General features: G+C 32.8%; 6 protein-coding genes across 8 annotated transcripts; 4 read left to right on the forward strand and 2 right to left on the reverse strand.

Moving 5' to 3' along the window:
• The first annotated feature begins 888 nt into the window (after positions 1–888).
• On the forward strand, positions 889–3,400 carry LOC107359506 (uncharacterized). 3 transcript variants are annotated; one of them, XM_089269088.1, is made up of 2 exons: positions 889–1,015; positions 1,542–3,400. In XM_089269088.1, the coding sequence occupies exons 1-2, from the start codon at positions 924–926 to the stop codon at positions 2,947–2,949; spliced, it is 1,500 nt and encodes a 499-aa protein (XP_089125214.1). In that variant the 5' UTR covers positions 889–923; the 3' UTR covers positions 2,950–3,400. The 3 variants fall into 3 exon arrangements, with proteins under 3 accessions (XP_089125214.1, XP_015781477.2, XP_025016027.2); XM_015925991.3 differs by having other exon boundaries at positions 923–1,121; positions 1,492–3,400; XM_025160259.2 differs by lacking the exon at positions 889–1,015 and adding an exon at positions 1,205–1,434 and having other exon boundaries at positions 1,492–3,400.
• A 246-nt stretch (positions 3,401–3,646) lies between these two features.
• Positions 3,647–5,648, forward strand: LOC107359510 (nicotinamide riboside kinase 1). The gene is made up of 5 exons (XM_015925996.3): positions 3,647–4,148; positions 4,217–4,307; positions 4,402–4,586; positions 4,667–4,845; positions 4,916–5,648. The coding sequence occupies exons 1-5, from the start codon at positions 4,117–4,119 to the stop codon at positions 4,987–4,989; spliced, it is 561 nt and encodes a 186-aa protein (XP_015781482.2). The 5' UTR covers positions 3,647–4,116; the 3' UTR covers positions 4,990–5,648.
• Positions 5,649–6,074: 426 nt separating this feature from the next.
• LOC107359508 (zinc finger protein ubi-d4) lies at positions 6,075–7,941 on the forward strand. The gene is made up of 5 exons (XM_015925994.3): positions 6,075–6,188; positions 6,427–6,934; positions 7,003–7,144; positions 7,221–7,465; positions 7,551–7,941. The coding sequence occupies exons 1-5, from the start codon at positions 6,133–6,135 to the stop codon at positions 7,683–7,685; spliced, it is 1,086 nt and encodes a 361-aa protein (XP_015781480.2). The 5' UTR covers positions 6,075–6,132; the 3' UTR covers positions 7,686–7,941.
• Positions 7,942–8,350: 409 nt separating this feature from the next.
• On the forward strand, positions 8,351–9,178 carry LOC107359360 (ribonuclease kappa-B). Its single transcript, XM_015925843.3, has 2 exons — positions 8,351–8,655; positions 8,735–9,178. The coding sequence occupies exons 1-2, from the start codon at positions 8,455–8,457 to the stop codon at positions 8,831–8,833; spliced, it is 300 nt and encodes a 99-aa protein (XP_015781329.1). The 5' UTR covers positions 8,351–8,454; the 3' UTR covers positions 8,834–9,178.
• Positions 9,179–9,404: 226 nt separating this feature from the next.
• Prp19 (pre-mRNA processing factor 19) lies at positions 9,405–11,199 on the reverse strand. The gene is made up of 2 exons (XM_015925993.3): positions 10,590–11,199; positions 9,405–10,506 (listed from the first exon to the last, which is right to left on the reverse strand). Exons 1-2 carry the CDS (start codon positions 11,068–11,070, stop codon positions 9,470–9,472), a joined length of 1,518 nt encoding a protein of 505 aa, XP_015781479.2. The 5' UTR covers positions 11,071–11,199; the 3' UTR covers positions 9,405–9,469.
• Positions 11,200–11,461: 262 nt separating this feature from the next.
• Positions 11,462–12,802, reverse strand: Bem46 (abhydrolase domain containing 13-like protein Bem46). Its single transcript, XM_015925995.3, has one exon. The coding sequence runs from the start codon at positions 12,800–12,802 to the stop codon at positions 11,774–11,776; it is 1,029 nt and encodes a 342-aa protein (XP_015781481.2). The 3' UTR covers positions 11,462–11,773.
• Positions 12,803–12,976: the final 174 nt, after the last annotated feature.

The following is a 12,976-nucleotide window of genomic DNA, read 5'->3' on the forward strand; positions in this document are numbered from 1 at the left end:
AGAGTTAGAAATATTTCAATTTCAATTTTAATGTATTTGTTTTGATTTTGAACCCGCTTCAATCGTTTTATTTTGAGCTAAAAAAATCCATTTGTAAAAGTTCAATAAGAGATAACACAATGGCTCACATTAACATGCAATCAATTAGAAGATGATTAGTAAAGATCGAGCATTATCGACCAACTGAAGACAATTACTTATTTCAATGCTCAATTATCTTATTTATAACTATTATGGCTAATTATTTTTCTTCCAACATGATTAGATCAGCGCAATTAACTTAAACAAAGCTCTAGTGCATATGAAAGACTGACGATGAGTATGGACTGAGTGTGAATGACCAATTGTTGAATAATTGATTCACCAAGAAATCAAATTTTGTCATTATCTTGTCCCATTCAAATCACCATTTAACAGCGTTTTTTATTGAATTGGATACAAACATCTGATATTCAGTGTATAATATTATGTACGGTGTTAAAGTATTAAAGATAGTTTATTAAAAGGTCAATCAATTGTTTGAACCAGAAAACATTTTTGGGTTTTGGTGAATTCTGGTATTCACAAAGTTTATAAGAGTTTAATGTCTACTTCTGCACAATTGATTAGTTAATTTAAAAGCTAATTTTTGATAACTGTTGAGTTTTTTAATGAGAAGGTATTTTAAACTTTGATAACAGGGAAAGTTAATTGTTTCCAAAATTGGCTCGGATCATTATAAATAATATACAGGAGTAATGATTTCTTGCGGAGTTAATTTGTTTGTTTCAATTTTCTGATCATTTATTTTTATTATTGTTTTATTAAGCCTGAAATACCTCCTTCGCTACTCGATCAATAATTAACTAACAAATTTTGCCACCCTTAAACAAAAATCTCAATAAATTATCTAATTTGCTAATGTGATTAAACACTCCCTTGCTATGTTACCAAAAATGTCAAATACTATAAATTACCTCGACAAATCAACAATTGGACACATTTACAATTCAGCAACAATCAATGCAGTAATAAAGTAAATTGAGTTATCTTATTTAATTTTGTTTATTCAATTATTTATTGTATTCTTATTTTAAAACAGTTTTTAACCAGCTGGTTATCAAGTCAAAATGAAGCTTAGTGTAAGTAGAAACTACAAAATTTAAACAATATGTTTTGCTTTTGTTTTGGCTTACAAAGTCTATAGACTTTCGCCAAAACAAACCAACATCTCAGTCTCAAAATTACATGATTCCCTTTCAATTTAATTATAAAATTGTATTCATCTGAAGTTTTAAGTTTTCCAGTGATTTGTTTCTCTCTGGTGTTTTCAAAAATTTAAATTGTTATGTTTGTTAGCCGATGATTAACTACCATCAATGGATAAAGCTTTGTTTTGCTTCTCGTTGCGAGAAAACCGTTTACAACTTTTTTTGATACCAATTTTTTCCTCATGTAAAGTGATTGGACTATTAATTTATAATATTAATTAATTTTCTCTTCTCGTTTCAGTTAATGTTTATTTTTTTCCTTTTATTCTTCTCAATGATCATAATTCTTAGTCAAAGTATCCCAATCCCTGTCCCATTACCGTTACCCGTTCCCCTCCCATTACCATTGCCATTGCCTTTACCCTTACCAGTACCTGTTCCTGTCCCTGGAGCTGTTGGTGCTATTGGAGCTGCAGGTGTTGTTGGTGCTGCTCTCGTTGGTGGGCTTGCTAGTGGAATTGTTGGTGGATTAACTGGAGGTTTAACCGGTGGAATCACTGGAGCAATAGTAGCTAAGAAAAAACACAAGGATAAACATGAGGAGCACAAAGAGAAAGAAAAGGAGAAACATAAAAAGATGAAGAAGATGATGAAAAAAGCTAAGAAAATGGCCAAAAAAGAGAAGAAAAAGAAAGAAGCTGAAGCCCATGGTGAAGCTCATGGTGGGTCAATGCATGGAGGTTATGCTGATGGTGATAATGGATTTGATCTCAGTGGACATGAAGATGGTTCAAATTACTCTGAATTATCTCCAGATCAGGGCAACTCAGACCATTTACCTTCAGGACATGGAGACTCTTCTGAAATATCACCAGATGCTGGTTTCCCCAACGACCACGGCTCATCTGATAATGGTGCTTCTAGTCAAGATTTCTCACCATTCCAAGGCCCTAGTAATGGTGAGCATAATTCTCAAAATAATCAGGATCCTGGCGGATCAAATCATCACGGAGATTCCGGTCAGCAAAATATGCCTTCAGATCACGATTCTTCTGGTCTTCTTGGTTCTTCCGAAAATCAAAATTCTCATAGTGATCATGGTGATCATGGTGGTGCTTCTCATCAAGATGAAGGACTATCCCCATTTAATGGGCCAACCAGTGTACAAAATGGCCAAAATTCAAACGATCAACACGACTCTTCAAATGGAAATGTAGGCTTTCAGGACAATGGACAATCACATGATCAAGGATCGTCATCATTCCAAGGACAGAGTAACAATGGGAATACTGATCAAGCGAATCATGGATACTCTGACTCTCATACACCCGATCATAGTCATTCCAATGATCAAGGTCTGAATTCCTTCCATGAGCCCTCTGATGCTAACAACAATCAAAACCCTCACGAAGCTGTCTCTAACCAACATGATTCTTCAAATGAACATTCCCAAACCCAAAACAATGGAGCTTCTCATGATCAAGAATTGTCTCCTTTTCATGGTTCAGCTGATAGTGAAAAGAGCAATCAAGGAGCTAACACTGGTTCTGCAATGCCTGATGGTGGGTCTTCCAATGATCAAACTTTAAGCTCTTTCAACGGAGGTTCTCAAAATGAGCATGGTGCTTTTTCATCTCAAGCTAATTCAGATAATCATCATACTTCATCTGACTCTGTTCCTTCAAGCAGTTCTGGTAATGACGGTGACCATTCTACTTCATCGAGTCATTCAAATAACGGACAACCAGAGGGGTGGTAATTTGGAAAATACTCAAAAATCTGAATATTTCGATGCAACACCAGATTTCATCATTGTTAATTCTTACAACGATAGGTCATTTGCTCTCAAAATTGTCTTTAAAGTCTAATAAGTGCCAATATTGAATATTTTTCCCGATGATACAATTTGAATTATTTCAATCTTTGGAAAAGGTTGAGTTGTTATTACTGAATTTGTTTATTAACGGTTGCATTTAGACTCCTATTTTATTTATTTTATTTATTTAACTTATTAACCCAAATTTGAACCATTAAGCTCGAACCGTTCATTTTTAGTTCATAACTCAAAATACTTTTACAATACTCACATTCAAGTTAAAAAGCAATTGTATTTTTCGTTGACAAAACATTCTCAATGTATTTAATACACTTAATTTATAAATTATTTATTTGTTTTTTAAAAAATTTTAATAAACTTATTTATTATCATAGCCTCATTTGCGGAGCTTTCAAGCAACAAACCCAAGATTTTCACAATGTCTGCTCTTACAAACCCATATAACGATGCAGTTGAAATCCCCATTGATTGAGTAATTTCATTCAATGAGATAATACTATTAAGAAAGGTTTTAAGATAATATTAATTGTTTTGATTAAAATCAAGAGATTCAAGGTTTCTTAAGACACAAGTCACTTATCCAGTCAAATCAATTTGAACAGCATTTATACACAGTTATATGCATGAATACATATGTAGTTTGCTAGTTATAATGCACTGACAATTTTGTTTCCGTATTTTCTTGCCCCCAATTGTTCATTTGTACTGATAAATCAGGATAACTGTAACTCAATCTTCTCCAAGTGACATTAGAACATTTAATCATCATTTTGTTAACATTCCTAGTTGTAATGCACTGACAATTTTATGATCCAACAATTTATAGTTTCACTCACATGTTTCAATGTTACTTCTTGCTCGTATTTTCTTGTAGCCAACTGTTAATTTTTACTGATAAATCATGGAAACTGTAATTTAATCATCTCCAAGTGACATTAGAATATTTAATCATTGTTTCGTTAATGTTCCGTGAATCAATTTGAAGCAAGTCTCATTATTAATAGACAGCTTTGAGCGGTTTTTTAGTTTTAAAATATAACAACAAATCATATGTGAGCCATTGTTTTGGACCAATAGAATCTTTTTGAAATGACTAAAGTTACCATAGTCGGTATTTCTGGGTAAGATTGTTTTATTTTATTATTCTTCCTCACATATTAATCAACTTTTCAACTGACGTGTGTTACAGAGTAACTAATGGTGGTAAAACCACTTTGTCCACTAAGATTATCGAAAAATTTCCAAACTCAATATTAATAAGACAAGATGACTATTTTCGGGTAAGTTTTATTTCTCATTTCTTCTCCATATTCCCATAAATACATTGCTATTTGATTAAACATGATTTTATTGTATTCGTGTCTATTTATCTAGGAAGAGGATGACCCTAATCATATATGGATTACCTTAAAAAGTGGAAGAAAACATCAAAATTGGGAGTCACTCAACGCTGTGAATTGGGACAGATTAAAATCTCAGGTTAATTTGACTTTGAATGAATTATCTAACACCAGCAATCCCCTTCTTATAATTGAAGGGCATCTTATCTTCAACTATAGGTGAGTTAGTGTCAATGTTTTTATCGAGAAAATTACCAAATTTTCATTGATAATCTTTTTCTTTTGATGCTCTATTTCAGAAATTTTCCTTTCAAATTTGACTTGAAATTTTTCTTCACACTACCAAAAGAGGAATGCTTTCGTCGCCGATTGGATCGTAATTATGTTCCAGCCGATCCACCCGGTTATTTTGATGAAATCGTTTGGCCTATGTATCTTAAAAATAAGGAAGGAATGGAAAAATCGACGCATGATATAAGTTGGTTACCTAATTACCCATTTTGACACGAGTAAACCTATCTAATATGGATTTATTCTTTATCTTACAGTCTACATAAAAGGAACTGATGATACTCAACAAATTTTCAACGATGTGCTTCAAAGGATTAATAAAACCTGTTAGTAGATCGTTTTTTTTCATCAAAAAGCTTAGAGATCATTAAATTGTTTACCATCGGGAAAAGTAATCCAATAACCATCATGATCTAACTAGGATATCTTAAGTGCTCATTAAATTGAAGTCTCAAAGCTATATTAATTTGGTTTAACTCTAGGATATTCTGGATCATGATTCACGACTAAATACCTGCTCTAATTTCATCCATAACTTTTGTCAAAAATTTCCCTTGAAATTGTTAGTCAAACCAAAATAGTTCAATTTCAAGTTCAAGCATCATCGTTCTGGTGGGATAATCTTATTAAAGGTCTTGTGATAACTGTGCTAACATTGCTAATCCACTTATTGAATACAAAACAAATTTTTCGAATTGTTAAAATCATGAAATGGGTTAAAAAACCTCCAACAGCTACCTATTTTCATGAACAGGACATTTTTAGCAGTAAAAAGTCCACTATAACGTTAGTAATCCCGTTCTTTGGGAAATCAAAAAGTCAAATGGCAGCCAAAATTTCAGTTATTCTCTTTGCATTGTTGCTTGAAATAACAAAGAATCACAAGCATGTCAGATTTACCATAAAAAACTAAATTGCTAAATGTAAAATTATTAAAAAGCAATAATAAAATTAAAAATATCTACAGAGAATTATTACAAAGTAAAATTATATGATAACCCTTTCGCTTGTTATTATTAATAAGATGGCGCTGAAATATAATATTTACTCGCTCTACAAATAATGTGTAATGATCTTGTATCATTTAGTCACTTCTTTAGACATTAATTTCACCTTCTATAGACCCAAGTAGCTTACATGTGTTACTGTATCATCTGACTGTCTCAAAATTGAGTCTATTCAATCAAACCACTAAATTGTCCTAGTCTAATAACATGAAGAAGTGCAACTTATGTTAATTTGTTCTGACATGTTTGTTTTCCTTAAACTATTTTACACTCAACTTTATCATCTTTTTGATAATCTTTGTTAACTGTATAAAAAAACTCTACTGAGCAATATTTTTCCATCTCGTCATTTTCCTTCTTATCTTTTTTTATTCATCTTTTTTATCTTTTTCTTCTTTCACTTGTTCTCTCACCTTGTACTTGTTTTTTCTTATTATGTTACGTTTTGAATAAGCTTTTAAACAGTTATGTCATTTGGACAGTTTATTGAAATAAAACCACAGCTTCTCAAAAGGATTGAAAGGTAAACCATGTTTCTATATTCCTCTTAAATTATAATTTTAAAATAAATTGGCCAGAAATATTAAATCTACAACCATCAAAATATATCATCTCTATGGTCTTGCTCACCCATGATAATGCATCTGTATTTTTACTGCTAAACTCCAGCTGATGTCTCCTATTTATGTGCTGATATATTTTTGTATTGGTTTTTGGTCACTTTATTGATTTTAGTTTATTTTTTTCTTCATTTCATCTAGTGCTTTAAATGCATCTACATATCGTGATGCAATTGAAAATTCATCTAAATACAATAACCAGTTGGTTAAAGAGAGACAAACTCGGTTACCATTCATTGATCATCAGACAAGGGTAGCTCAAAGAGATTGCTTCTTATGGATGCATCGTTGGGAAAGGATGCCTGGCTTTAGTCATGGTGTAATATATTCTTATCCTTCTAGAAAGTGGTTAAGAAAAAAGCGAAGTTACCTTATTGATCCTGCCGAAGGAAATGCCAGTAATAAAGAATGTGAAGGAACAAACCGAGATTCTAACATTGTCAATGTCGAGAAAATTGTTAAAAATGAGATAAATGAATCATCTCTGGATAAATATGACTTATCTAAAGATAATTGGTTGCACGATTTTGAGGATGAAAGTAGTCCTCCAGATGCTGGTGAGATTGACGAAATTAACAGTTCGGATTCGTCAGGTGAATATACACCTAGAAAGCGACGAAAAAAACGAGAGCCTAGCAAAAGACGCAGAGTAAGTCAGAAATGCCATATTGTTTCTCAATCTTAATGTTATCAATTTTATACTTTTCTCTTCTTTAGAATCAAAACTCTCACCATTCACAGAATCAATCAACACATCCTAACTCCAGTCAAAACCAGCCTCAGCATTCCGTCCCAACAAGCTCAGCTTCTTCTCAACCGACATCTTCAAGAAATAACTTGATAACTGAAACCAATGAGGGTAACTGTCATTTATGAATTGTGATATTTTCTCGTTTTCTCGTATTTATTAAACAACATTCTTGTCATGTCTCTAGATAACAAACCAGTCAACAAAGACAAAGCCTCGCCTAGCAAATATTGTGACTTTTGTTTGGGCGATTCAGATGAAAACAAGAAGACCGCATCAGCTGAAAAGATGATTTCTTGTTCTGATTGCGGTCGATCAGCCCATCCAACATGTCTTCAATTTACCCCAAGAATGGTGACATCTATCAAAAAATATCGGTGGCAATGTATCGAGTGCAAGTCTTGTGCAATCTGTGGTACCTCTGATAATGATGTAAGTTTTGTTTGCTTCATCTAAATTAATTTTTTCAATATCATGAACAAACGTTTACAATAATGCAAATTTTTCTGTATTTCAGGAACAACTACTTTTTTGTGACGACTGTGATCGTGGTTATCACATGTATTGCCTTGACCCACCTATCAATGAGCCACCGGAGGGATCCTGGAGCTGTAAACTTTGTATCACTGCATATCACGCTAGCAAAAAATAATTTAAAATTTATATATTGGTCATTTATTGGGCGTCGCTGCATTATATACCTACCATAGTCAAAAATAGTTAATTAGCAAACTCGAGCTGGTTTTAGTCAAACTCTGCACCACTATTTCTTTTGCTTATCACCTAAATTTTTTAAATCTTTCATTTATCATCACATTCTGTACCCACCAAATCGTCCAATTTGTTCACAAATTACTAACATGTCGTACTTTCAATGCCTATCAAAATAAAATTGAATATTATCATAATTGTTATCAAACCACTCAACTTAATTATTTACAATTTCATGTTTCCAAATTATCATCGAAGTTCATTTTTGCCACATTGATGATACAATATTGCTTCAAACTTCTATACCTTCTTATGTCTATAGTTTAATCCAACAGCAAGTTTCAAATTAATATCTAGCTCAGTAATTACAATCTTTAAGTTAGTTTTTCAAGAAATTCATCACTGCATTATTTTTTCATATTCAAATTAACTACATTAAGTGTCCATTTAAATTATAAATTAATCAAATCTAAAAATAATACAATTAGAAAATTTAACTACACTTCGAAATCCTGACATCTGAAACTCCACTTTCTAAACCTTTTATTGATCTTACGAGTCTTCCTTCTTTGGTCTTACAGGCAAACTCCAAAATGCTACTCTTTTGATATGGAATTAAATGCTAGGGATAACATGATATGAATTAAATCAACTTAAATCTAGAGTTTATTACATTGTGAATTTAAACTAAATATCATCTTAAATTGAAAATGATTGTCTGTGGAAAAAGATTGTCGATTTGTTGTTCTTTCCTCAGCATCTGGGCCATTATAATGTTAACTTTAATGGGAATCCTTCTTTATTCTCATGCACTTGCTTTCGCAGAGGATCTTGAAATTGAGCCAAGATCAAGTAAAATTACGGATCGCAAAATATTAATATCAGAAGCTTATAGTAAATATGAAAATGCGGTAAGTAATTTATTTTTAATCATTATTTGTTTACAAAGTGATGATCAAAAACTTACATCCAATTTACTTTTGTTTGTAGGCTCACAATTGTTGGATTGCTGTTTGTCTATATATCATAACATTGGCCCTTTCTCTTCACCAATACTATCTCAATAGGAAAGTTCAGTATGGATTGTAATTTGACATTCAGTGTGGAAATATTCATCGAAATACACATTTAATTTCATCGTGTTAATTTAACTTATTCTGCTTTATTGGATTGTTTGGTCACATTCATGAATGTATTACATGTTGAACCTAGTTTTTCTTGGTTCCTTAGCTCGGATTAAAAGCTGATCTTATAAAGAAATTCGTTTAGTTCCAAATAACTCGAAGCCGATCTCATTCAAAATTGTTATCATATTTCATCAGCAAAACTGCCGGTTTAATTGATTAATCTTGAGCCAAATTTGTTTCTATTGTAATAAGATGTTCATTGAGGGACACTTAATGAAATTGTTTGATTAAACATATACTGTTGTAATTTACCATGATTTTATAACAAAAAACAGGCAATTTGAGAAGAGACGATAAATACTTTTGAAAGGTTCCAATTTTGAAAGATGAGTCTCTCATTTACCGAACTGTTGTTTATGTTCGCGCGAATGGATGCATTTTACCAATAAATATATTACAAATATAACAAAATCATGAATGGAAAGGATCAATCTCAAAGTGTCTGCTTTCGAAGTATCTTGGTACACACATAATTAATCTAAAAGTGATCCGAAATAGTTTAATTTTTTCGAATATACGTTTAGATGAAAAGTGAATTTTAGGATGATGAATAAATTTTTAATGAACGATCCAGAGATGTGGAGACTAAGAATTTAGAATTTTCACCAAATCTTACTCCAGTGGCTAGTCCTGTGTGATCTTCAAAGGTAACAAGATTATCCCATTGTTTGGTATGATATATCCTAACATCAGTTCCAGCAACAGCTAAATAGGTACCACTATTATCAAAGTAAAGGTCTTTAACTTGATAACCATCTTGGAGCTGGATTGTTTTGAAGTTTCGCAATTTTCTTAAATCCCAAAGTTTGACAGTTGAATCTTCTGCAGCTGTAGCCAAGTAGTAACCATTTTCAGAGAAAGCCATAGCTGAAATCGATCCACTATGTCCAGGAAAGTTTGCTACGTTACTTTTTTCTTTAAGATCCCAGATTTTCATTAAAGAGTCAGTAGTTCCAGTACCAAATATGAGACCATCAGGGTGAAATTGAGCAGTGGTCAAAGCATGAGCCGAACTTGGGTCACCGACACGACATAACATAACACCCGCATTGAGATCAGAGAAAGCCCAAAACTCATCCGTCGAAGTACTTAAAAGATAGTCACCGGTGGCGTGTAAGCTAATCGCTGTGATAGGTCCTTCGTGAGCCGAAACAACATGAGTTGTATTGCTATTTGCTAAGTTCCAGACTCGAATGGATGCATCAGGAGAAGCAGTGATAGCAGTTGTTTGATTAGGATGATAAATAACTGATGTAACCTTTTTGGTATGACCCTTAAGTGTAGTGACTACTTGTCCAGCATTTTTGTCGAAAACTATGGCGATTTTATCATTACCACCAGTGAGAAGCTTAGAATCATCATTTGGACAAATATCGAGTGAAACAATTCCAGCTGTACTAGCTGAGTGAAGACCCGTATGTGAAGCAACGGTTTTCATTTCTCTAATGGTATCAATATCGGCTAAACCTTCTGGTACACTTTTACCTCGTTTCTTTCTTTCCGATGTCAATACTGCTGCTTTGCTTTCCAATTTTTCCAAGATATCAGGAGTAATACCAACCTCGGGTCGCAATTCTTGAGATATAAAAAGAATAACATAAATAAATACACAAGACACATGAGAGAATAGTACGAGAAGACAAAAATTTGTATCTTACCTTCCATTGAATGATCACCATTATTGAAACTATTATTGGAAACATTTTGTAATGAAATATTTGGATCAGTTTTAGGTTTTAAAGTAGCCAAAGCTTCTCTAGCTGCTGTTACTTCTGTTGTTAATCGACCAACAACACGACATGCAGAATCATGTTGATACAAAACATGAGTTAACTCTTGTCTAGCGGCTTGCAATTGTTTACGAAGATGAAAAGCATGGAGAGCAGTTGCATCCCATTCGTCTTGAAGGGTTTTCAATAAAGCTGGGACACTAGTAGCTGACGGTGCTTTAGGTCTAACTATGGGTGGAACTTTAACTTCAATCAGCATATCCTCATTTAATTCAATTCCATTAATTGGATCTTTTCCATGCTCTTTGATATATTTAACAATAAGACGTTTTTCAAAAATTGAACCAGAAACCGGTGAGACAACTGGAACCTCAGGTAGCTCATTACTTAAAGCACAAATCAATGACATGATTTAATAGACGATGAATCTAGCTAAGAATTCAATAAGCTTGAAGAAGTTTTTAAACCTAAAGCGATAAAAGATGATGATTTTCACAGCACAATTTATGATCAATTAATTTAGCCAAAGCACGATAAGAGATAAATGAGAGAATATCAAACTGCGCAAGATGGCGCCAATTACTTATTGGTTACATTTTACAACAAAAGATGGTGGTATTAACAAATAGCGCGCTAATTTCTAGTTTTAAAAGCTTGAATACTAATCGGTTTTCCGAATTAATCAGTGATTAGTCCTCATTGTGAAACACTAATTCATGGGATAGTTTATTTTGAAATTAAAGTCTATTTGATTCGAATATTTACCTCATTTTATTGATCAATTAAAAGCTAACCAAGAATTATAATAATTTTAGACTTTAATGCATACGAAAATATAATTAATGGAAATTGATTGATTTTACTTTGAAATATAGCTTTTCTTTATTTGATTGCAGATGATGATGAGACCATTAAACCTATATTGCATTCGATTAGTGAGAAATGATGAGAATGTATAATGAATTTTCAAACAGTGCAAAAAATATGAACAATTGTAAAATCTGGATTCATCTTTCATAGAGAAAATAATTTTGGTCACCAAATTTTAAATGAAGATTGTTTTGAAATTAAAAAGTGTCTTTTCGATAAAAAATCGAGCTTTAACTTTGTTTTTACACAGGAAGTCTATGATAAACACCAACGGATGTCACTAATTCTTCTTGTTCATTATCATCGTCGCTTGAGTCTTGCTGGTCACTAGTAGACAGATGAGCTTTATTGTGCGAATATTCAGTGAATACTTTGGTCAAAAAAAGGTCTATAACTGGATAATAACCATCACATCTCCATGTAAAATTGTGATTGCCATTTGGAAAGGTGTAAATTAACTTCAACTGGCTGGTTGCAGCTTGATATAGTGAGTTCATCATACTTGATGGGATAATTTCATCAGCTAAACCAGAGAGAAACAAAATTGGCACCTTGATGGAGGATATTTTGGTTATTGAATCGTAACGGTTGCCAAAAACCCAATTCGGGAGACGTTTAACGAAAAAATTATTTACAACGATTCTTGCAATGTCAGCTAAATTGGTGAAAGTATTTTCGATAATGAGACACGAAAAGGCATTACGATATCGTTCAACAGTCGCTAAATTAATGGCTACAGCAGCACCAAGGGATCTACCAAATATTACAATTTTGTCTTTATCGATATCCGATCTTCTATGAAGATAATCTAAGGCTGATTGGGCATCTTTGTAAAGACCTTTTTCACTTGGTCTTCCCTGACTGTAGCCATAACCACGATACTCTACCAAGAGAATGTTCACCTTAAGAACGTGGAATAACTCGCTGACATTGATTAATCTATGGCCAATGTTGCCTGCATTACCATGTAAATAGAGTAATGTTGCTGGGCTTTCAGATCTTTGTTCAACTTGTTGGATGAATATACAATGAATTTTAATATTATCTTCTGTTGTCAGATAGAGATCGGTAAAGGGAAGTTTCATGGTTGAAGGAGACGTCACATGCTTTCTGGCATCTGGCGGACTTTCTGGATGATAAATTAAATCATCACTCAATTTCCAAAGGAAATAAATTAATGCTAAAGGTGTGAAGAAAATTATGTACCAGAATCCCAGTAAAATCATTATAAAAAAGCAAATGCAAGACACCAGAATTACACCGCGATCCATTTGGTTAGGACGCACAAAGATGATTACAGTTGGGACATTTGCATAACAAACCCTAAGGTTTGTAAATCCTGACCACAATCTTTAAAAAACTATAAATGCACAAAACAAAAACAGATGGCGCTAACTCAATGTGTACGAAGAGTTTGTGTTTAAAAATACAAAAACAAAAGGATT

The sequence above is a fragment of the Tetranychus urticae genome, chromosome 3 (genome assembly GCF_039701765.1).
Source record: "Tetranychus urticae isolate SD_2017Ah chromosome 3, NJAU_TeUrti_SD_1.0, whole genome shotgun sequence".
Taxonomy (NCBI): domain Eukaryota; kingdom Metazoa; phylum Arthropoda; class Arachnida; order Trombidiformes; family Tetranychidae; genus Tetranychus; species Tetranychus urticae.